Source organism: Pagrus pagrus, assembly GCF_965226575.1.
Source record: "Pagrus pagrus genome assembly, chromosome: 12".
NCBI lineage: Eukaryota > Metazoa > Chordata > Actinopteri > Spariformes > Sparidae > Pagrus > Pagrus pagrus.
The window spans coordinates 12,061,426-12,084,263 of NC_140196.1; the positions used below are offsets into that span (position 1 = coordinate 12,061,426).

The following is a 22,838-nucleotide window of genomic DNA, read 5'->3' on the forward strand; positions in this document are numbered from 1 at the left end:
ATGGAGGAACTAGCTAGAGACTACACATGGCAATGTTAAATCCCATTCAGCCTGATGAGAGTGACTCCCAGCAGCACTGAGCTCAGTGGGGGGTTGTAAACATTTACACTAAGAGCCTGTCCAGTGCACATGGCTGGTGCTTGCCAGCCACCTCGGTATCGAATGTTGTGTTGCATATTTTGTCATTCAGGCCTGTCCCGAAATTGTAGGAATCACACCATCAATTTATGAAGGAGCCATCCAAATGTGACAACAGGCTTATGCTAAATGGAGAAAATAGAGCTAAACATTGTTAAAACACCCCTAGACCCACATGGTAGAGAGTGCTCGGCGGAGAGCTGCTATGCTCCCCGCTGTGAACTGGGAAAGTGATGTTGGTGGGCTTCCTTCTCCATGAGGGCCGCATCGTTCTTGGGCCCCGATTTGAAGCCTTTTTGAAGTCTGTTTCCTGCAGCAGCGTGCCAACATTAATGTTTCCACAAAAGCAAAAACGCTAAATCAAATGAATACACTATACTGTGCTATTCCACGATGACTCTTGAATCCCAGAGAAAATTATAAAAAAAAAGCATCATTAAAAGTCATTTTACTGTAAACGTACTAGAAGGCATGGATGTTTTTTGTTTGTTTATTTCATAATGAGAGATGCAGAGACGGTTGTTAGTGAATACATAAATCTAATTGTCTTGATATAGTAGATTAGTTTTGTCCGTGATATAGAAAAACTTATAGTGAGCGAGTGCAATAATGTGCTTTTGTTGGCGTCATATATAATTCTCAAATACAGAACAACAATAATTATCAATCATAAAAAGAGCAGAATATGTTTGGGATCAATCCTTTATTGTTTCAAAACTCTATCTTTTACAATACAGTCATTTATTGTTACATGTGTGTTTTGATGGGTAATGTACAATGTCTTCTGATAATGAAACACAGTCACAAAGTATTCCTTTCTACATATCAATAATCTATGATAGTGAGAAGTTTGTGCTGATATATTTACTTAGTTCTGACAGCTCAATTAAACTTCCCTTTTCAAATCAACAAAAGCATCGTTTTTTGAAAGTGCATTTCAAGGATTGCAAAGACGACTGCATCCATCAGTCAGCCATAATGTACATTTCAGTATTGACAGAGGGCCACACTGCTTTGTGAGTAACAAACAGCATTAACTACATTTTCCAACTACAACATTTATCTGGATAAGTAAATCAAAGAAAATATATCAATATGCATGCCATGAACATTCCTCCATAAACATTTATAATAAATGTATATTTTTTTTTATTTAATTATGTTGATAATGACACAGTATTTTCCACAAAAGGACAAATGCTGATAATGAGAACTAATATTTAACATCCAAATTTTGTTCAATTTTACACACAGGTCAAATGGCATTATGCCACAGTGTATAGGGCTGTGCCCTAATAAAGTTAATAGCATTTGGTCCACAATAACAAATCTGGGTTTTAAAAAAAAAACAAAAAAATGTGGTAGCAGGTGGGATTTTGAACTGAAATTCAAAGTAGCATGATGATGATCCTAATTCTCTCCATTTTTAAGGTCTTTCGATTTTCAAGTTATGAATTATGATGTGAAGTTTCTGTTCAAAAATTAAGCAATATAAATATACATTTTAGCTCATTACTTGGCTATTATACTTTTCTGTTCCATGGAACAGCTTTCACTCTGTAGAACTTGGTTCCTAAAGGAACCTTGAACCTGTTCTGGGCCTGAACAAGACAAGAAAAAGAAAGTGTTGTTAGACAGAAAGAAAGTACTACAAGGTGAACAAACATAACAGCATTACTGACATGGATCAATGCAACACCAGGGTTTTCCCTGTTGTTATTATTATTACTATTATTATTATTATTACTGTTGTTGTTATTATTATAAAGGCTTAAGTGCACCCGAAGTCAAAACTAACTAACTGACTTTTCTCAGAGCAAATGGTTGAAGTTAGTCCTCAGTGGACTTCTTTAGCAAGTTTTAGCATTAAGCTTTTCATGTGTCGTTTATTTATTATTTGTTCTGGCTTTTCCAACTTTGTGTACACAGATAAAATATTGATCCAACATGATGTGAAACTGGCGGACACCAACCCCCCGCCAAATTTGCCCTGTAGTCTTCCACAATCCCAGATAAAACACCGGACACAGAAAAATTAATCCAAACCCAATGTGGAAATTGTCACTACAAATATTTATAAAAATATGAATATTTCCATGACCACACTTCATTAATATTATCATACTGATTCATAGATATTAATCAAAAACACAAGTTTAGAAAAAAAAGAAAAACACTTCAGAAGATTTTTTTTGGCTTTATTACCTTTTTTGCCTGGCAATATTCTTTCTCCATCACCTTCCCAAGCACCCACGGCCGTCTTGATGTCCCTGATGCTAAACAACAAAGCAAATCCACTTGTTTAATAAAATACTCATTGAACACCCAGTTAACGACAAATAAATGTTCATATGTAAGTTACTTATAAAGCAAATTCTTGCAAAAATTAAGCACAACACCCCATTTTTGGAGAACAAATGCACATACAGTGTCGTTATTATAAACCCATTAATTAACAGCTATCCCTGATACATATTCATTTTATCAGTAAATTAAAAAAACAAATGTTAACACCACAGTGGCGAAGCTGACCTGGTTTGAGGTCCAGTGCAGTGAGAGACTCTGAGTGGAGGAAGTAGAGGGTGGGACCCACTGTGAACAGCACGTAGTTGTCATGCCTTTCATCCAGGATGATCAGAACCAAATCGCCTACCTGGAAACTGAAGCACAAAAAAGAAAGTGGTCATGCAGGTAAAAAGGATGATGACACCGAGTTCTGCAAACTGCTAACAAAAAAGACAACACATTAATGGTAATTACACAATAATGTGTATAATTACACTGCATGTAATGGTGGTCAGAGTTTTAACTGAAAACAAAAAAAAAAATGCTAAAAACCACATTAGAAAGTGCATGTTGAGGCCACGTGTTATTTTTTTTTGTTCACTTACTCTCTGATGGCGATTTTGTCTGAATGCCGTGACGACACAGACGACATGCTTTGAGACATCTACAAAGAAAAGGATTAGGCCAACGTTACACATGTTACACAGAAGGAAAGACAATACTGGCTATAATGGCTACACATGACAACATTTTTCTTCATGGGGATATACAAGGTAAAGGCTCAGTAAATAGTATTAGCACTTTCACCTTATTTAAACAATTATACTGTTATCTAATTTCAGTTTTATCCTTCCTTGTTAATCAATCGTCAGGGCTGATAAATAAATAATAAAAGATACGATAATTTCCAAACCATAAAAGTATATTTTAACACTTATATTACATTACATGTTTTTGTTTCAAGCATGTAACTTCACTGATATTCATCCCTCTACAGCCTCTTCCTAAAAATCCATTTTTCTTCACTGAGCTCTTTTGGCCTCCTGGGTCGGGATTTTACTCTTTGATGCTACTGCCACCCAGTGGAGCAGGTGTTACATAGCCTACAGAGACGATAAAGAACTGACCAGTCTTTGACTGAGGCGCTTGTTTTCTTCTTCCTTCATGTGTAAAGTCTGAAACATATATTAGATTAATTAAACACATAGAGACATCCACAAACAGTGTCTTGTGCTCTCAAATATAGTAGTTGCAGTGCGTCTATTTACCCTCTCGAGTAAGAGTATCCGCTGTTTCTCCTCTGACATCAGGATGTTATCACTGAGGAGAGAAAACATCACATTATTGACACATTTCCACTGGATGCATTCTGGAGACAGCAGAAATGATCCTCTATAATACTTAATAGTTTTTAATCTTAATGTTAATGAATGAAAAACTTACACCGTCTGATCCTAGCCTGCCTGCGCTCCTTCCACTGTCAAATGTCCTGTCTCTGCATCCATTCTCGGATATTTTACACAACGATCTTTTGAAATCCTTCTTCATGAAAGTAATGGCCTCTTTCTGTCAGTGACTCCATGTCATCATAACAAAAGGCTCTATACTGTGTATAAATGCAGCCACCTTTAGGTCTGCTGTAAGTTTTCTATGGCTAAACTGTACATACCAAATGTACAAAGCTTGTGCAGCAATCTAAATAAGCTCATCTCCCAGTTATTCGACAGTAGAAGATAACGGCTATTTCATCACTGCTACCAAATAAACTGTGATGATGCAGAAATTATATTCTTAACCTCCGCTCTGAATGAACTAAGTGTGGCTGTAGTAATCTTTTTGAATTAGTTGTCGCTGTTGGTAGGTCAAGCAAAATGACAGACTGGAGAACAGCAGCATAATTACACAGGAAAGCTACACTGCACTAAAGATTAAGAGTGCTGTAATTCAGTGACGTTAACCTTTGATTGTACAAGACATACATGTTTCCACTCATTACAGTCACCTGGTTATTGTCTGGTTTCTGCAGGAAACTGATCTCATTATCATGTCACGGAAAAAGGAAAACTTGGTTAACCAGAGTTTCATCGCTGCTGCTTGATTTCCTGACTATGAACTGTAAACAGTGTGTATGCAACAGATTTCTAAAGGGGAAGTGTATGTACATGACAAACAAAAGGAACTGGGGGAGTATAGCAGTAAGAGTAGCATGAAGAAATTTAAAGAGATGAAAACTGTATATGATTGCATTAAAGTGTTAAAATCTGAACGCTATATCTAAATAACTCAAGTCTCTACAGCTGACTACAGATAATGTGTATAATTGATAAGAATATTATCAGTAAAGCCTCCCCTTTACACCTATTGTCCTCCAGGTGAACTAAGAGTAAATGCATGAGGTCTTAATCTGGTTCTGGTAATGCATATGAATGTTTTTCTTCCCAGTAACCTTGTTTCTTGTGTGCATGTAAACTGTATCAGCCACCACACAATACATCTCTAACTAATCAACAAAATCATGTTAATTGGTGAGAAGATGCTTACTGGACTGTCACCATGCTGGCCTCCACGGCTGAATCAACTTGTTCATCTTCTCGAATGGCTGCCACAGAGGCCAATCTGTCGGTTTCAGCCATGGACTCAGAGGAACAAGCCCCCGCAACAGGCAGAGCTCTACTAGCTGCTGCTCCAGCTTCTGGGAACTCCTGAGCTGAAGGGTTCGTAGTGAAGAAGGCAGAGGAGACCAGTGCAGTGCTGCGCAGGCGGTTGAGTTCTTCTTCCAAGTGTTTCTTCTCCTGCATGACACTGGCTCGGTCCTCAGAGAGAGTTTCTATCAGAGCTGCAACAAGTTCAGACACATGAGAAACACTGACGGACAAAACATGCCAACCTATTGAACTTTAAAGAACGGTTAATCTTAGAAATGGAGGTAAGCACGAGAGAAGAAGATAACTGTTGATATCTTATTAGGTATAATGTTAACACGCTTATATTACCATGGTATGATATGCAATCTTTATGTCTTGACTAACTGTTTTAAATATACATAGCATGTTTCAAGACAAAATGTGCAACAACAGCTTCTTTCATTCAGCATAACAATCATTACTCTCTACAGCACTCACCTTTGTCCTTGTCCTGCTGCTGGGTAACTTTCTGCAACTTGTCTGTGAGATCTTTGATGATCTGCTCTTTCTTCAGCTTCTCGCGTGTTAGAACAGTGTTGAAATTAGTCTAGAAACACAGAAAAAAAAAATCACCATTACCAGAGTTTTAACAAGCTCAACAGCAATTTTTTGATGACAACGGGGAATTTTAACCAAAGCACAAATGTTTAGAGAGGAAGTTCCAACTGTGCGGATCAGCTTGCAGCCATGGGAGTTACAGTTGTTTGGTTGATTTTTTACCAATCTGTTTGATTTTTTTCGCTTTGTTCTTTATCTGATCATTTCACCATGCATCATACCCAGGAACAAGAGACAAAAATGAAATGGAATTATGTTGGCTCAACTGTCATTTCAATTAATAGTAATCACAGCTCAATTATGTAATATTTTGTGTAAAACAAGTGTTTTACTAGCTCTAACTATGAGGGGTGGTGCAAGAGAGGGAGGTCCAATAACCATAACAGAGATTCAGAGAAATCTTTGCAATCGATAAGTGATAAAATACACAACTAATGGCCGTGTGAAGAGGAAAACAAAACACTTTATACTGTCCCCTGGGGATCTTTTGGTATAAAGCGATTAGACAGACCACAACTGGTGCCAGCACGGAAAAAATGGACGAATAAAAGAAAGAACATCCTGCTGATTTATGAGGCTTAACTTGAAATTGAATGTAATTGGCTGAAAGTGAGCGTCAATAACGATTAAAAATTAGAAAAGGTTTCACAAAGTAAATCTCCCTGCTATACTGCATTGCGTTACAAATCGGCACCGTTTAAAGTTGACTAGGTAGTGCTTCAATGTAGTTAGAAAATTACCACTGCACTCCATACACTCGGTTGCCAGTTTATTTTTTAAGTTCATCTATAAGTAATGGAGTCTAATACAACAGCCTGACAGTACACCCTACTCTAATGAAGGCTTGGAAAATGTTGATTGGACTTGAATAACTTAAAGTGCAATATATCATCAACTGTAGAAACAATCTACAAGGAGATTAGATAAAGGTTTGATCCCTCTTTACTTAACAGCACAAGACAAATTGTTTTTCCCACCTATTTACAGCCCCCCAACACAAACCTGCTGCTCTGCAATTAATGATGTCTTGAGGTTCTGTATCTCCTCATTCTTCTTCTTCTCCAGGAGGTCCATCTGGGACTGCAGGGAGGCCCTCTCCTGCTGCAGCCGCTCTTGTAGTGCCGAGTCTAGAGACAGAGGTGCTCCAGCATCTGCACAGCCCTCAGCGTGCAGCGACAACCCCTCCTCGCTGGAAGACACGGGAAAAAAAAACTTGAATTCTGACCAAGGAGTAATGTTATCTGGTCATACAAGCACACACAAATACTAAAAGAGAACGGTTCATTCTCAATTAACTCTAACAGCAGAATATATCGTTTGCTGATCTAACCTTATCTTTCATTGTATTATTCTAAATGCAAAGCAGATGAAATGTAAAAACAAAAAAACAAAGCAAACATTTACCTTTTTGAGGATCGTCTCTCCTGAAGCTCACTCTCAAGTTGTCTAATTTTGCCTAACAGTCTCTTCTCCATCTCCTCCTTCTGCTGCTCTAACTCTTTAAAGGCATCTGGAGATACAACCTTAGAGGGCTCTTCTTTTTCTAAATCTTTCTCGGCTGCTTGTCTGTCCTGCTCTAGTTTTTTGGACAGCAGGTCATTTTCTGCCTGCAAATTGCTGATAACAGTCCTCAACTCTTGCTCCATTTCATTGAAACTCCTCAACTGCTTTTCTTTTTCTTTACTCAGATCTGCTATTTGCTGGTCAACTTCCTGCTTAAGTTTCTGTTGCTGCTCTGCATGGTTCCTCTCAGCGTCCTGGGCTTGCTGCTGCAGGGAGGAGAGCTCGTTGCGCAACAAAATGGTCTCCTCATCGTGTCTGTCCACCAGCTCTGAGATGCAGTGGTCCTTCTCAATCCTCATGAGAGTCCTCAGCTCTGCTAGGTCCACTTCATACTCCTCATTTTTTACCTGAAGCTGTTTTTTGATACCTGCCAACTCTTCACTAAGGACTTTGGTCTCAGCCTCTACCTGGGACTTCACAGCCTCAGCCTGTTGCATCTTGACCTCGTCAAATAAGAGCTTCATCTCTTCTGTCTCCGACTCTTTGAGGGCGAGCTCAACCTCTAGCTTGCAGCGGAGCTCTGCGAGCTCAGTACTACGAGCCTCCAAGTCATTTATTTGTTTGTCCTTCTCACTAAGCACGTTGGCATGACGATCACCTGCCTCGCTTAACTTTGCACTATTTTCAGCAGCCAGGCGCTCCAGAGCTTCCTGGTTATCCTTGGTTAGGGTCTCCAGTTCTGCCTTGTGCTCCTGCTTCATTCGCTCCTCCAGCTCCTTTAAGTGGGTCTGCTCAACAACTTCCAACTCCTGCCGAATCTTCTGCTGGCTACGTTCGATCTCAAAGTGCAGATTCTCAAGCTGGCTGGTCAGAGAGTCTCTTGAAGCGGAGAGGGTCTTGATCTCCTCAGCTTGATCATTCACCGTCTGCTCCAGGTTCTTGATCCTATCCTTCTGGTTACTCTCCGTTTCAACCCATCGCTCTTTCTCATTCTCAAGCTGAGTGAGTTCTTTCTCTTTGCGCTCCATAAGCCCCTCCAGCTCCAGCATCGCGCGTTGGACATCTCTCACAATATTCTGGTTTACTTGGTTTTCCTCCGTTAGTGTTTGAACATGCTTCTCCAGCTCTTGCCGAAGAGAGAGAAGCTCGCTTTGATGCTGTTCCTTCAGTTCCAGTTCATGGGTCTGGCGGATGTTATCCACAATGTTGCGCACCTCTGTGGTCATACTCCTCAAGACAAAGCCAAAGTCATGTTGTTCTTTTAATACCATGCCTCTTAAGTGACAGAGGTCATCCTTAACACTTCCCAAGTTGGAATGGGACTCCTCAGCAGCTGATCGGTACTTGTCAATAACTTGTTTCAGGACAGTTATCCTTGAGTTTTCCCTCTCTAGTATAGTGGTGTCCTGCATACGCTTGTTGTCAATAGCATTGATGACTGAAGAGTACAGCGACTCCACCATCATTTCAGGGCTAATTGGGTCACTGATGGGGTTCGGAGAGGTCAAGTTCTCTTCAATCACAAACTCATTAACAGCAGACATAAAGTCAGATTCAGGGCTCTCTGCTAGAGAATCCAAGTCAAGGGAGCCCTGCTGCAGGACTGGATCCATGTTTGGATGGCCAATGGTTTCAAAGTCAAATGTTTGTGCATCTATGCTGTCTGGGGATAAGTCCTCCAGAGGAGCTGGGACGGGAACATGTAAGGGCTGGCAGCTGGGTCCATGAAGGCTAAGTGATGGAGGGGTTTTGGAGGACATTGGTGTTGTGGTCCCAGGTATGCTCTCGGTCTGTGGGGTCAGCACAGTTGATCTGTGAGCGCTCCGACAATAAGATTCCTACAAAAACAGAACAGATGGAGGGAGACGGAGAGAAGTGAAATACTTACATAAAAGCAAAATCATACAATGTATAACAGGGCTGCAACTTAAAAAATGTGATAGATGCTCATCATAACTCCTCAGAGCCCAATATAAGCCTTGAATTTGCTACTTTTGTTCACTCAGGAGTCCCAAAACTAAGAAGCAAATCCATATATTTAAAAGGTAAAACCAGCTATTTTTTTTTTTTTTACATTTTTGCTTAAATAGTTGGCAATTAACTTTTTCAATCGATTAATCAACTAATTGTTTCAGCACCGATATAAAAACTACTTATCTACTTATTAATAACACAAATAAAAGGTTGTTAATGAAGCTGCTGTTACCCTTTGTTCACTTAGCAGGTCAGTAATAGTTTGAGACATCTCATCCACACTCTGTGCAGCTTGGACCAGCTGGTGAAGCGTCTCTACATGTCGATTTAAGGGCTCAAAGTCACACATTGTGGGGACCCTGTAGAAACAAAACAATCAATACAATTTTAGAAATAATTTAATAATGTACAGCTTTAACGTAACCTTAACAACAATCTGTGTATTTCATGTATAGTTTCGTGAACAGCTGTGCAGCCCAGCCCTTCCTCACCAAACACACCCAGTATGATTTCACAGACTATAATTTCACTAAATTGCAGCGTTGATCTACATCGGTTTGACCGATTATCTACTAGTTTTTAGAGACTCAGTGCAGAAGTTAGAATGTGTCCACTCTGAGTTAGAGAAATGTCAAGTTTATACTAAAAACAAGTTCAAAAACTGAGGACAGTGACTTACATTAGGAAAGGCTGCACCTCTAAAGGACAACAAGATTTCAAGTACTGCAGGTCCTCAACAGAGATGTCTGGAAGTTCATCATCAAACCTTCTGGGCTTTCGTGTCTATACGGATCATAGACAGAGCAAACAAAGAGGCAGCTTAGAAAACACTGGAAATAATGTACATGATAATAACAACTTGGTCAAAGTCTTAAATTCTAACTTACACAAAAGGATGTTGGAGGCCACGAATCAAGTCCTCTAAACAAACGATTTCTGAGGAAAGACTTCCCTGAGACAAAAGAAGTACAATAATCAAATCTTGGTCTTGGTTTGAGCTCAAATGTCATCAGGTACTCAGGTGTCACTTACTAAAGAGTTTCCCAAAGGATTCCCTTTTGAACTTCTCTGCCTCGTACAGTAGTTTGCCATCCTTCACAAGTGCATACGCCCACTGAAAAGAATAATGGTGAAGATTTTACAACAACAAATTCATAATGTATCTGAACATGTCCACTTTCAGGACCTTGTGGCGTTCCTAAGCATGGTTTTTAATGTTGCAGCTATACAGCAATTTTCAGAGTTTAAATTTCACAAAAGGAGATAAGTTAGTGTCATTCATGTTCAAATAGAAAAGGAAAGCAAAAATGTGCACACAGAAGTGGTTCCCTGTTGTATCAACTACAGTAAAAAAAGAAAAACAACAACAAAGAGACACAAACAAACCTAAAATCAGAGGACAGATATGAGCTTATTTCCCAGTCATCATAAGTTGAAGCATGATATACACACAGGAGCCTTCGGCAAAGATTCAAAGAGCTGATAAAGTCTTAGCCTCATGCTGATGTCGTCACCAGTAGCAAAACTTCCAAACCACCTAGCGTTATACTCTTAGTCCTTCATGAGCCTCCTAAATAGGATGTTCCACATGAAAGAGCACTAAGACCAGCTCCACTTCCAGCAAAGACACAAGACTGCAATGCCAATGAAAAGCAGGCATTTTCCCCCAAAAGACAAAAAACAATAAAGGACTAAAAAAGGCTTAAAAAGAACTTAATCGTCAAGCAACAGTAAACAACATAATAGGTCTGTTCTCTCTTCATCATAGCGGCAAAGTAAGACAACGTTTCCCAATTAGAGCAGAATATGTAAATTATGTCCTCGGCGCTAAACGAGCCCAAAAGCCAAAGACTCATTGAGGCAAAAGAGCTCACCTCTTTGTATCTCCGTGTCTGGACACACGATTAGTGTCCAATAATGGGATTTAGCACTGACCTCTCTGTAGTGGCGCATAAACATTTTTCTCCTGACGACTTCCACCACTGCCAAGCAGTACATCTGGGGCACAGTGCTGAGGGCGTCCACCACCCTCACTCTCTCTATCAGCTCTGTCAGAAGTCTGAGCAGAGCCTGAAGCTTCTCGCCATCCTGGTCCGCATGAAGCATCACGTAGCAGCACCATCTAATGCAAAATCATGAGCACCGATAAAGTTACAAATATGATTCTTTTAAAACTTTTTTAAAAAATTCAGTAAGCCAACATAAAATAGGACAAGCTAAAAGAGAGGAAGTGGTTTTCAGTCTCACTTGAGTCGGACTTGAAGGTTGTTTGCGAGCTCTTGTTTGGCAGTGGTGCACTTCTTTTTGATGTCCAGCAGCTTCCTGTGGTTGTTCAGCATGATCATCAGCTGGTTGGTGTGACTCAGACACAAGTCAGGCAGAACAGATGTATCCTTCAGGTTTTCAGCCCGCTTCTGATTGGCCAAAAATCCCTGTAAGAGACGACACATCAGCATAACTCATTAAAAACAGAAGATAAACACAGCACGTTAAATTGTATCTATCACTCTTCGCGTACCTGAGCAAGTTCTTTCTGTTCGTTCACCAACTTCTTACAGCTTGCAATCATTTGGTCGAGAGCGTACAACCGGTCCTCAAGTCCCTTGATGGCTTTCATGTTTTGATTATCTAGCTTGGCAATAGTGTCACGACAATCTGTCAGGAAGGGCTGAATGATCCGCGGGTCGAGCTGAAAGAAACAGTTCAGAGAGGAATTTTTCCACCATAATACTTGGCCACACATCCACAACTCTATTGTCACGTCTATTCATACATCTGTGACTCACCCTGTTGATGGAGTCAAAGCATTTCCTCACAACAGATTCCACATCATTGGGTCTGTCTTGCACATTGATCCAGTCTAATAGTGTGACATTGAAGCTGGACGGGTTGGCGAACTCTGGAGTGTCATCGTCGTCGTCATCGTCATCATCCAAAAGCGCAGCTCTCAGCCCACCACTGTCGGTCATTTCATTTGTTTCCTTGTCTCCAGCCGGTTCGCATGTGGCCGTCCCCGAGGCCGAGAAGGAGGCTGATAACTTGGAGGGCCTCTTTGCACCAGCACCAGCACCGCAGAGCACAGAGTCAGTGGATTTTTCTTCTTCTGTCCCATCTGAATCCTTTCCTGGGGTGGAGCTGGACTTCTCCATGCTCTCTCTGTAGCTGTGTCTTGTTAAACATTCCAGCAGCGGTATCCTGGCCATGACTGAAACTGCTGTCCCTAACCTGCGATCAGAACAACATGTGTATTAAGACACCAAGCTCATTTCCTTTTAGCATAAAGATATTACTTGCATGTATTTACCACTAATTCAGATATTTGATTGAGCTACGATTGTGATGAAATCATTTTAAACTGTTGTTATTTACCGTTAGTACTTTTTTATTTCAAGTTCATAACTATTGAATAAGATAAGCACATTAAAAAATACCACGTCCTCCGTTCCCACACTTACTTTGTAAGTTTAATCTTAATTTCTTCCAAGTCATTTTGATAATTTGCATACGACGTGTCAAATTTCACGAGCAACTTCTGATAAGACAGAGTGCAGTCATCCAGATTAGCCATAATTGCAGCCCAGCCTTGGTGTTGAAGGTGTTCATCATGAACCAAACGTTCACAGAAAGAGCTAAGTTTGTTGGCAACTTCAAACATTTCCTGGAGAGGCAAAGAGAAAAGACAAACAAACAATGTCAGGGCACGTTAGGAGCATTCCAGAGTTAATTGATAGGTTAACATGATTTTATATTACACATGTCATTAAAAAGAAAAAGATAATTACCAGAGCAAGTTGTGTTCGCGAGGCAACAGTGTGAAAGACAGCTGGCATCAGTAGAGACTCCTCCACCTTAACCTGAATCTCACTCTCAATGGAGAAGGTGGTTTTGGGGATCGTTGGATCCCGGTCACACAAGATCATCTCTTTGTTGAACAGGAATATGGGGTTGGTTTCCTAAAGATCAACAGTAAGACATCAGTAAACAGAACATCACACACAGCCTGTATACCCTCAAGAAAAATATAAAGCTTATGAATATAATTGTATGTATAACTTACAGTGCCAGCACTGTAGCTGCAGACACGCCTCTCTGCAGCCATACATTCCCCTCCATTGACAACGAGGACTTGATGTTGAATTGAAATCTTGTATTTGGCTTGGATGGCATGTTTAAGCTCCAGTACACTAAAGACAAAGGGACGAATATATTTAGGTCACCACAGCCAAGATGTACTCATACAAAAATTGGTAAAATGCCAGTTTCTTACGTTTGGACAGCAAGATCAGTGTCAAATGTCAATGTGCTGCCATTGTTGACCTGGAACACATACAACTTCATGTTGAATCTCCCAGAGTTCTCGGCACTCGCCTGTCTTGCTCATTTAGTCATTCAAGGCCGACCTGTGGAGGGAAAAAAACACAGACGTACATGAGATCGCTGATAATCCAACTTTTTATGAAGTTTTAATTATGAATCAGTAAACACATACTGGTGAGAGATGAGAGATTAACTCAAAAAAGACCAACATGACGTGAACTCCTTCCACAGATATAAACCTTTGTTGTCTGCTGAGTAACCTCAAGCTGAGTCACGCTGTGGTCGGTTACTGGTTACTGTCAAGTGTTAAATATGTAAGAAGTCATCTAATATGTTTGTCTGATGTAAGACAAAGGCAAACTTTCAGAAGTGCCTGAAGAAGTGGACAGCTCACAGTCTCGAGCCAGAAGGCTGCACCAATGATATGACAAGCTACAGATATTAAAAAATAGAGTCGGCAAGAACAAACCACTGATCGTTTTACGTGTTATTAGCGTGACAATATAAAACACCTTACCTGCTAAGTTGCTATCACATACTACGCGAAAGTCGGTTTGCTAATCACCGTTAATAGCAGTTTGCATGTCTGTGGGCCTCCTATCATTCAGGGTTAGCCGAGAGCAAATGTTTATGTTCACTGTTTTGTTTAGGAGAACACTTACTCAGTGTTAGAGGCCTCCGGTTTATCTTGGGTACAGTGCCAAACAAGGGGGCCACCGGCAGCTGCTAGCGCGCTAGCTGGTCAATAATAACTCGCTGACTGCGCTAACTAGCTATTAGCTAACACAGCTGTCAGGCTAGCGCAGGACAGCTATTTCTAACGTCGATGAATTTGACAAATGTCACAGAATTCCGCAAAACGACCCACATAATCTGCTCAGACGTATATTGGTGTAAGAATGACATCACACACTGAATTAATTAAATAAATGATGTTGTTTCCTTACCTCACTTTGCTCGCATCTCCCCGTTCTTGTCTCCACCTCGTCTGGGCGAGTTGGCTAGCTATAAAGCTAGCAACTGAGCTAGCTAGCTAACCTGTTTTAGCTTGGCATACATATAGCTAGCTTAGCGAGCCACTTAGCTAACGTTAGCTAGACTAAACTAGATTAGAATAAGTGACAACCATGGTTAGTTACACAGATAAACCATACTGCTGCTCTAGAAATGTCTAATTTGGCAAACTACGGCCGAGAAGGTGTAACACACGAATAAAATCACCAGTTGTTTATCTCAGGTAGCTAACTACGCTAACACCCTCTCAGTAGCTCTGCCTGTTTTGTTGTTGTCATCTGCTAATGTGCGGTCCGTGGACGATTCGTTCAACAGTGACCCCGATGAAAGCTAGCATAACACAGCTGTCTTGTGAGCTAGGGTCAGTTTACTTTATTATGTATTTTAGTTACGTTAAGTTATGTGATGTACGTTTTATTCTGAATTTATACACATATTAATAGCCTTCTAAATTTTAAGAGTCTTGTTAGCATAAGCTACCAGGCCATTTTTTTTTTTTTTTACATTTGAATGTAGTCGATATAAATAATTTATTACGCTTTTATTTTTCTGCTTCATTCACATTAACTTTTAATGCACTTTAACATCTATTGGCTTGCAGCACGAAATAAAAATTGTCAATCTTGTAAAAAATAAATAAAAGTGAGACAGCGTCAGAAAACCTGCTGTTTGTTGTTGTCTGTATCGCTGACATGATTTAAAATCCTGCTGGTGTCATTAAAAATGAATCAGCAACTAAAAGAGGACGTCATACTGAAGCGGTTCAAAAGACTCGACTCTTCAAACGGGGTCGGACTGCCCATCATTATGTGCGTTCGTCACTGTGCCTCTCCAGGTGCATTCTGGGAAAATAACAGGGGGAATAACGCTGTGGAGTGTTTTGCTGCAACATGAGAAGGGGTGTGGTTAATGCGAGGCTGCAGTGTGTGGAGGAGACTGCTGCTGCAGAGAGGAGGCAGTTTGGGGGTTATTTCAGCTGCTGTGGAGTTTATTTTGAAACACAAACTTTTCTTTGTCTTGTTTTTTCTTTATCGTGCAGCATGTTCATGGTGGGAGACACGACAGGGAATGTGCTCAACAAGAAATTAAATTAAAAAATGAATAAATGAAGAACACAAAGTGCAAAGTTGCAGCGATTGATTTTTTTTAATTTGCTTTTAATCAAAAAAAAAAAAAAAAATCATAGAGGAAGGGACATCCGGCCACACAAACAATCAATGCATTTATTATTTTTTTAGTGCGCCTTTATTATTGAAGACCGCAATCAATCATAATGATGGGCTGCTGTCATTCAACCCATTTCTGCACTCCAGCCCTAAATGCTATTAAAAAAGGCCAAATAACAACTGCTGCCAAGTAGATAAACAAATAGTTTCCAAATGTTTGTGAAAGTTAAAGTATAAACATTATTGTTTACTTTCCCAGGTTTGCTGAGCTACATTTAATGCATGCTTTTGGAAAACAATGACGTCAAATATGATATTTCTGCTGTTTGTAAATCACGTATTAAATAAACAAATATATCCCTAACGACCTGGCTGCCTAGTTACATCATCAACTGGCACTAACGCGCCGTATGAATAACCTTTTTATTGCCAGGGTCTGTTTGTGTTTGACAAACTGTGACAGAAATGTAATTGCCACAGCCATATGGCCATTAAACTGCATGGTTATCATGTTACTGTTTTGTTTGTTTGTCCATTTTCATTTAGGTGAACTGACCCTTTAATCCTTGTAACGTTTCATAACCAAATCCTCCCCTAGAGGTCGCTGTCTCACAATCATGAATTTCACCCAAACACATCAAATGGAAAGAAAAATGTGTTTTCTTCTCTGTCTCTTCTCGTCAGGCTGCTTCTCACACCGTCACGTGTCACCTCAATCAAAACCCTTGCAACAGAAAGTCTCTGATTTTCTACCTGCGGTGACTTCTCGTGCAGTTCACAGAGTCACTGTGCAAAAGGTCACTGTAACCCTTTGACTGCCCACTCTCACTGTGTAATCTTGAGCAGCAGTGCGACAGTGTAAATAACAAGTTGTTCTTTAACCAGAGGATCAGGGTTCAGACCCTGTGCTCTCTCTGACACTCCTGTTGAACGGTGCATTATGATTTACATACAGAAATTATTAAAACATTTGATGAAGGTGGCAAAATACAACAATGATCATGAAGTTTTGAAATATTTCATATATTACATATTAAATGGGCTGTGCATAGATAAATATATTCATTTAACATTATTCCCTGATAAAGAAATGTAGAGTGTGTTATCTTCAGTATCAGTTAGGTGCTACGGTCCAATGACCCGAACAGAACCATTGCATTATTTTTTTCCTCGTAACTTTGGAAAAGTCATGACACGTTTAGATACAATCGTGTTACACACATGCCCCTCAGGTGATGTGCCACAGCTTTCCCACGACCGAAACCAAGCCAGGTGAAGCAGCTTTCAGCTTCTCTGCTCTCCACCTGTGGAACAAGTTTCCTCTTAAACTGCCAGCTCATTTAAAATCAGGCCCAGGGCTTAAACAATTACATAATATAACAAATCTGTAACTATTTATTAGATTGCTTTTGTTTTTACTGTCTTTTAAATGCAATCTTATTTTAATGGATTTCTGTGCCCCTTTAAAGCACTTTGAATCGCCCTGTGTCTGAATGCTGTTACAAATAAACTTGCCTGTCCTTACATGTTTTTTTGTACCTTCATGCTCATTTATCATGTGATGTTTTGTGGCCAAGCATTACTCACACCCACAGGACTTCATTTTAATTACTATAGGAACAATCTGCAGAGAGACTGTGTGGTACAGAAGTTAGTTTTTGTACATTGGTTGCTACTAAATGTGTTGCTTTTATGTGCTGTTTTAGATGAAGATACAGTCCCTGTCTTCTCAGCTGATTGTTGTTTTTAAGGATCAGCTGTGAAGCTGGGAGAAAAGTCAGAGACTGTTGAGTCAATTCCACATTAACCATTCAGCTGTAATGATCAGTTAGGCACCATGAAAAGATTGCTGATACAACAAGTGACCAAACCACCTGTTTTTCTTGCTGGAAATGAATTCAATTGAAGTGGATTGTAAAGGGATGACCGTGTTTCAGTTGAGTTTTGCTCGGTGTGTTTGAGTTGGTTTAATAACTTGAACCTGAGCGATAGAGGAAGAACGAAAAGCTCTGCCAGAACAGGCAGCGAGGTCACCGGCCTGATCCGGGCACAGCTATCTGAGATCTCTGAGAGGCCTGTACTTGTGAAGGCCAGCCGCTCCGTGTGCTGCACCGGTTACGTCCTTAGATGGTAGTTAAAAGCTGATGTGTCTGGATCGCACGCTAGAGCGTCTAAATATAAAAGAGAATCAATAGAGACTCATCTCTTCCCTCTGCAACTAGTTTTTGTGTTGTGTGTTAGTTTGTGTATTCAGTTTAGTCAGATTTGAGTTGATTTAAGTTGCCAGTTCTTTCTGCTCATAAATTAATGTTTAAAAGGTTTATAATGTATTTTTAATTTGTCTTTTTTTGATATAAAACATCATAAATAAACCCAGTGATGAAAGAAACATTCAGATCCTCTACTGAAGTAAAAGTACATTTAAAACACTGCGAAAATACTACAAGTAAAAGTCCTCCACTCAAACCCTTATGTAAGTAAAAGTATGTATTATGAGCTAAATGTACTTATAGTACCAAAGTTAAAAATACTTATTGTGCAGTAAAATGGTCCCTGTCAGTGTTAACTCTTATCTGATGATGTATGGATTAATATCACTGTTGCATTAATGTTGATGATTAATGATGAGTTTAAAGCAGTTTTAACTTTTAACTTTAATGTTCGTAGCATTGCTGTCTTTGAGAAGCACCAGTCTATAGAGCATGACTATAAAAAGGCTTGTTTTCTGCTTGGTCACTGGGCCTTCTCCAGCTAATTCAAGAGGGTTTTTAAATAGTGTATTCATCTTGAAGTTGGAGAATTGTCTCAACACATAAAGGAACACGTAATCCCTCAGTGCAGAAATATTGAAATTCAAAATCACCATTCTGCTGGCCAGTTATGACAAATTCATACAAGAACAACACCACTGTCTTAAGTACAAGTCTCAGGTCTGTAACAGTTTGTCAGATGTAATGTGGGTGCAAACTACAAAGAAATGTCATTACATATTAACAGTGTTATGTGTTGAAAACTTGTATGTTGAAGTAAAGGTGTATGTGACGCTGTGATCCGACCGTCTCACTGAAGCTACATAATGCAGAAACAAGTGATGAGGGGGCGGAGTGGCTGAGACAGAGACACCATTCACCCTGTTACAAGACACTGTAGCATCAAAATGGTTTTGAAGCTGATATTTTAAGGTCAAAAAGTTACATAATGTTCCTTTAAATGAGACAATAAGCTGCAGTCAGAGAGCCTTGCGTGTCATTTTGTACATTTTTACAAGTTTTGATGAGGAAGTTGCACATCATAAGACGGAAACGAACAGACAGGAAACTTAACCAATAACTAATAATAAGAAAGTCAGTGTGATATAGGAAGCAGTGCATCGTTGTTAATTTTGTATGCGACTACTGTGAGTGTGAGTGTGACTGGGCCTGCACACGCTGAACTTAACCACATATTCATAGTGCTTTATGCACATTTTCTGATCATCTGGATGTTTAGTAAATAAGATGATTAAGCTTAAGATGGAGGCATGTAAAGTCTTCCCTGCATTCCTCAAGGGGCATTATAGCTCTGCCTTTTGATTGCAGCTGCTTATGTACATTACAACTATCTGATCAATAACAATGCATCTTCATTTCATTCAGTATGTATGGTACATTGCCTGCGGCCGTTTGTGGTTGATGGATAAATATGCGATAATTTGAGACTGGCTCCATCCTGTCGCCAGTGAAGCAATGTGATCAGAGTGCAGTCTGAGATGGTTTTATAGTGAGGCCTTTGTGAAGATTCACATGAAGGTTTTTGCCTGAAGATTTGTATTTAGTCCTCATCTCTGCAAGTTCAAATGAGAATCAATAATTCAGACAGGTTTCATTAATATTACTCCCCAACCTTTTTTTCCCTTCTCTTTGTGTAAATGAAACTCGGCTGCTCAAGTATTCATGGTGACCGCCGGAGTCCTGGGCAGTTCTCAGGGGCTCGAGCAGTTTGGAGGAGGAAGAAAACCAAATGAGTCAAATGGGAAATGTAAAACTCCACCTGCTGAGGTCATCGTGCAGCTCACACTTCAACTTCTTATTTGAGCCATTTTCAGATAATGACATTTATTCAAACTGAAATAGTTGAGATGAGGTTTTGATTATAATTAAACACAAAGTTCACGCTCTCTTTCTTTCTGCAAGAGTAAATTTGCACTTTCACTTATAAATGATAAGTGATGGGAATTACATCTACTCAAGTACTGTATTAAAACAGTGCTGAATAGCTCTATATTCCAACAGTAATCACTGTTATAGCGTGTTTGGTCAGTAACCTCATGCAGTAAAAGAGTAAATAACTTTCCTGGTATCCCTGCCCATTTTATCCAATCAGGACAGGGGGATTTTGAGCTATTGTACTTAAGTACTTACATTTTCTGCTACCTTCCACTTCCACTCCACTACATTTTGTTGGCAAATATTGTGTATCATCCAAGAGGGCACGCCACGAAAGTGCCGCTGTGGTAGATAAAACAGGCTAAAGTGCCCTCGAGGGTGCCTTTCCAGTGGACAAAACATGATAAAGTATCACAACTTTCTGCACATTGGAGCTCCACCACATACAACTGGTGCCCTTTTTATGTTTTTCGGCCCTGTCGCTGAAGAATCCAGCACTGAGTCCACCACAAGCTGATAATCGATTGACCCATAGTATACAGACATGTAAATATGTGTATATTTTACATTTACTTGTAGTTTTGATACTTAACATCAGATACTCCAAGGTTTTTACTCAAGAACCATTCGTAGAACCTGATGACCCATATACATGCTGATATTTTCTTGTCTATTATCTTGTGTGGTCTGTCTTCTTCCAGGTCACCGTAGTGAAGAAGAGGTTGTGTAGCTCGGGCATCACTTGGCGACGCCTTGGTCTGCTCAGTCATCCTCCTGGATCCACATTCTCCTCTTATGTATCTTATATAATCAACTTGTATCAGACATTTTGTATTTTGTTTGTTTTTTTGTTTTTCCTTACTTGAATCTAAGTTTCTAAGGCAATGTGACTGTGATTTTAGGCTATACGAATAAAATTGGCTTGACCCGACTAGAACTGAGTTAAGATAATTAATTATCTTTCAAATAATTGGACTATCCTTCATTCTCTGTTATATAATGCTCTGAGAAATGGCTGAGATTAAATGACTCTGAGTCTATTCGCCATCTTGTATTTACTGTTTTGGGTCAGCCATTTGCCAAGAAGGTGCCTGGATGAAATGATGGTCCATAATAGTAGCGCAAATATTATCATGAGTCAAAACACACTAAGTAAGCCAGAGAATTAACTGCATAACTCATGTAAATAAACAGAGCATGAAACTCTGTTTAAGGCCAAGTTCATTTGAGACACACAAAAGTGTCCCTTGTTAAAAAAAATCTTGATATAAAAATCTTCACAGCCAGATTCAACAATCACTGCAGCTTATAAATGTTGCATTCACTGAAATGGAGAGCAGCAGGATGAGCATAGTAGTGTGGTTTTTGAGAGGAAGTTCCAAATTTGGTCAACAGATGGTGGCAGAAGGCTGACGATGACACGCACAACGTGTTGCAGAAGTGGTTCATTGTTACATAAAGACAAATATATACGTCTGTTACCTTCAAATGTTCCACAAAAAGCAAGAAAACAACTACAAAATAGTTGCTTCTGCCTCATCACAGGCAGAAGCACAAAGTGAAGACTCAATCGTGATGTTTGCAAGACGTTTACTCGGCCTGCTCGGTCATTAATTCACAAATATCATGAATAATGATCATGATCTCCTAAACAGCAGGTTCTCCTTGCTGCTGAATGTGTAATTGCTCACACACTAAGCTGCCGAAGCAAAGAATAAAAAAGTTATGTGTCATGTTGCAGCTGTGCAGAGACGCGCATTATCTTCCCCTCTGTCACAACAGGTTTGGTTACATAATGAATTAGAAAAACAAACCAAAGGGAAAAAAATACCATGTATTCAAAACTATTGGTGCTGTGTTAATCCTCGTAAGAACACAGAACAAAAATGCTAAGATAGGTCTTTTCTGAATTATCTACTTTTATATCCCTTAGAAATCACTCTGAGCTAAAACCAATATTAATGTTGAAGCTGTGAATCAGCTGTAATACTGGGAGGGGGGAATAATAAAAAATGGTTATTGGCCTCTATATTATTAATGTGTGAGAAACGCCGCAGGCTGCCTGGGAGTTCAGGAACTGTAATGCTTTAATTTTTCCTCCATTATATTTAAATGAATTTTTTATATAAAACTTTCTCATCTTGGCAGAGTTATTTTATCCTTTCCTGCGTCACTTGACTTCAAGTTATGACGTAATACAGACACACAAACACACATTACACAAATATACTTTTCTGTGTGTAGCTGTGTTTATCTTGTCCCTCCACCACCACCACCACCACCACAAACACTCCTGCACCAACACCAGAACCTTGACTGATTGTGACAGTCATCTGGCCTTGAGCAGCTGTTGTTGTAATGCGCATTCACACCAGCAGGTGGCTCTGCCTCTTCCCTTTCTGATCAATACCACACCACCCCACTATAAGATCCTATAATGTGAGCACCTTCTAAACGTGCAGTGTTATTTGGTGATGCATGCTGGGAAGAAGGTTGGCCTAATGTGACATCCAGGTGTGTGTCTGAGACAATAATAATAAAAAACTCAGCTGTATCACTGCCTTTTTTTAGGGTTTGCACAATATACATATTTCAAATTATTGTTTAATTTGTACTTCTTATTTTTTTTAAATTGTCTACATATTTATTATAACTATTTTTTTTATAATTAATGCTCTATATTTTCCCCCTTTGCTGCTGTAATAATGCACATCTCCTACCACCATACTAATAAAGGATCATCTTATCTCGTCACAGCTAATACACATGACTATGTCAAAGATGTGGGGGCCACAGAAAATGTGCCAGACATCTACTTTACAATCTGATCCAAGAAATGAAGGGGCTACATGATCAATTTTAGGAGATCCAATACACATTTGGTGCAAGGAAGTCCCTTAAAGGCCCATATTGCAGTCTGTGCACGCACACGTGTGAGAGTGTGAACGTGGGGTGTAACAGCTGGGATGTTTTCTCTTAACAATCAATGCAAATGTATCTGCAGCATCTCGGTTTATATCTCACAACAGCCCCAAAAACATATTATTTTATAT

General features: G+C 39.6%; 1 protein-coding gene across 2 annotated transcripts; it reads right to left on the bottom strand.

Moving 5' to 3' along the window:
- Positions 1–822: 822 nt before the first annotated feature.
- Positions 823–14,752, bottom strand: rb1cc1 (RB1-inducible coiled-coil 1). Of its 2 annotated transcripts, none has more exons than XM_084369257.1 (23): positions 14,408–14,752; positions 13,411–13,543; positions 13,201–13,327; positions 12,926–13,096; positions 12,599–12,801; positions 11,930–12,368; positions 11,662–11,832; positions 11,391–11,575; positions 11,079–11,265; positions 10,176–10,257; positions 10,031–10,095; positions 9,823–9,926; positions 9,376–9,502; positions 7,071–9,007; positions 6,669–6,855; positions 5,547–5,655; positions 4,966–5,260; positions 3,693–3,744; positions 3,552–3,599; positions 3,030–3,088; positions 2,671–2,798; positions 2,344–2,414; positions 823–1,739 (listed from the first exon to the last, which is right to left on the bottom strand). In XM_084369257.1, exons 2-23 carry the CDS (start codon positions 13,479–13,481, stop codon positions 1,662–1,664), a joined length of 4,896 nt encoding a protein of 1,631 aa, XP_084225383.1. In that variant the 5' UTR covers positions 13,482–13,543; positions 14,408–14,752; the 3' UTR covers positions 823–1,661. The 2 variants fall into 2 exon arrangements, with proteins under 2 accessions (XP_084225383.1, XP_084225382.1); XM_084369256.1 differs by having other exon boundaries at positions 10,031–10,101.
- Between the last annotated feature and the right edge of the window lie 8,086 nt (positions 14,753–22,838).

Excerpts from the sequence above, each read along its gene's own strand:
- rb1cc1 (XM_084369256.1), bottom strand. The coding sequence starts at position 13,481 with ATGAAGTTGTATGTGTTCCAGGTCAACAATGGCAGCACATTGACATTT. Across the intron at positions 11,833-11,929 it reads GCTTTGACTCCATCAACAGG|CTCGACCCGCGGATCATTCA; the intron begins GTGAGTCACAGA and ends TGTTTCTTTCAG. Across the intron at positions 2,415-2,670 it reads TGCACTGGACCTCAAACCAG|CATCAGGGACATCAAGACGG; the intron begins GTCAGCTTCGCC and ends TTTGTTGTTTAG.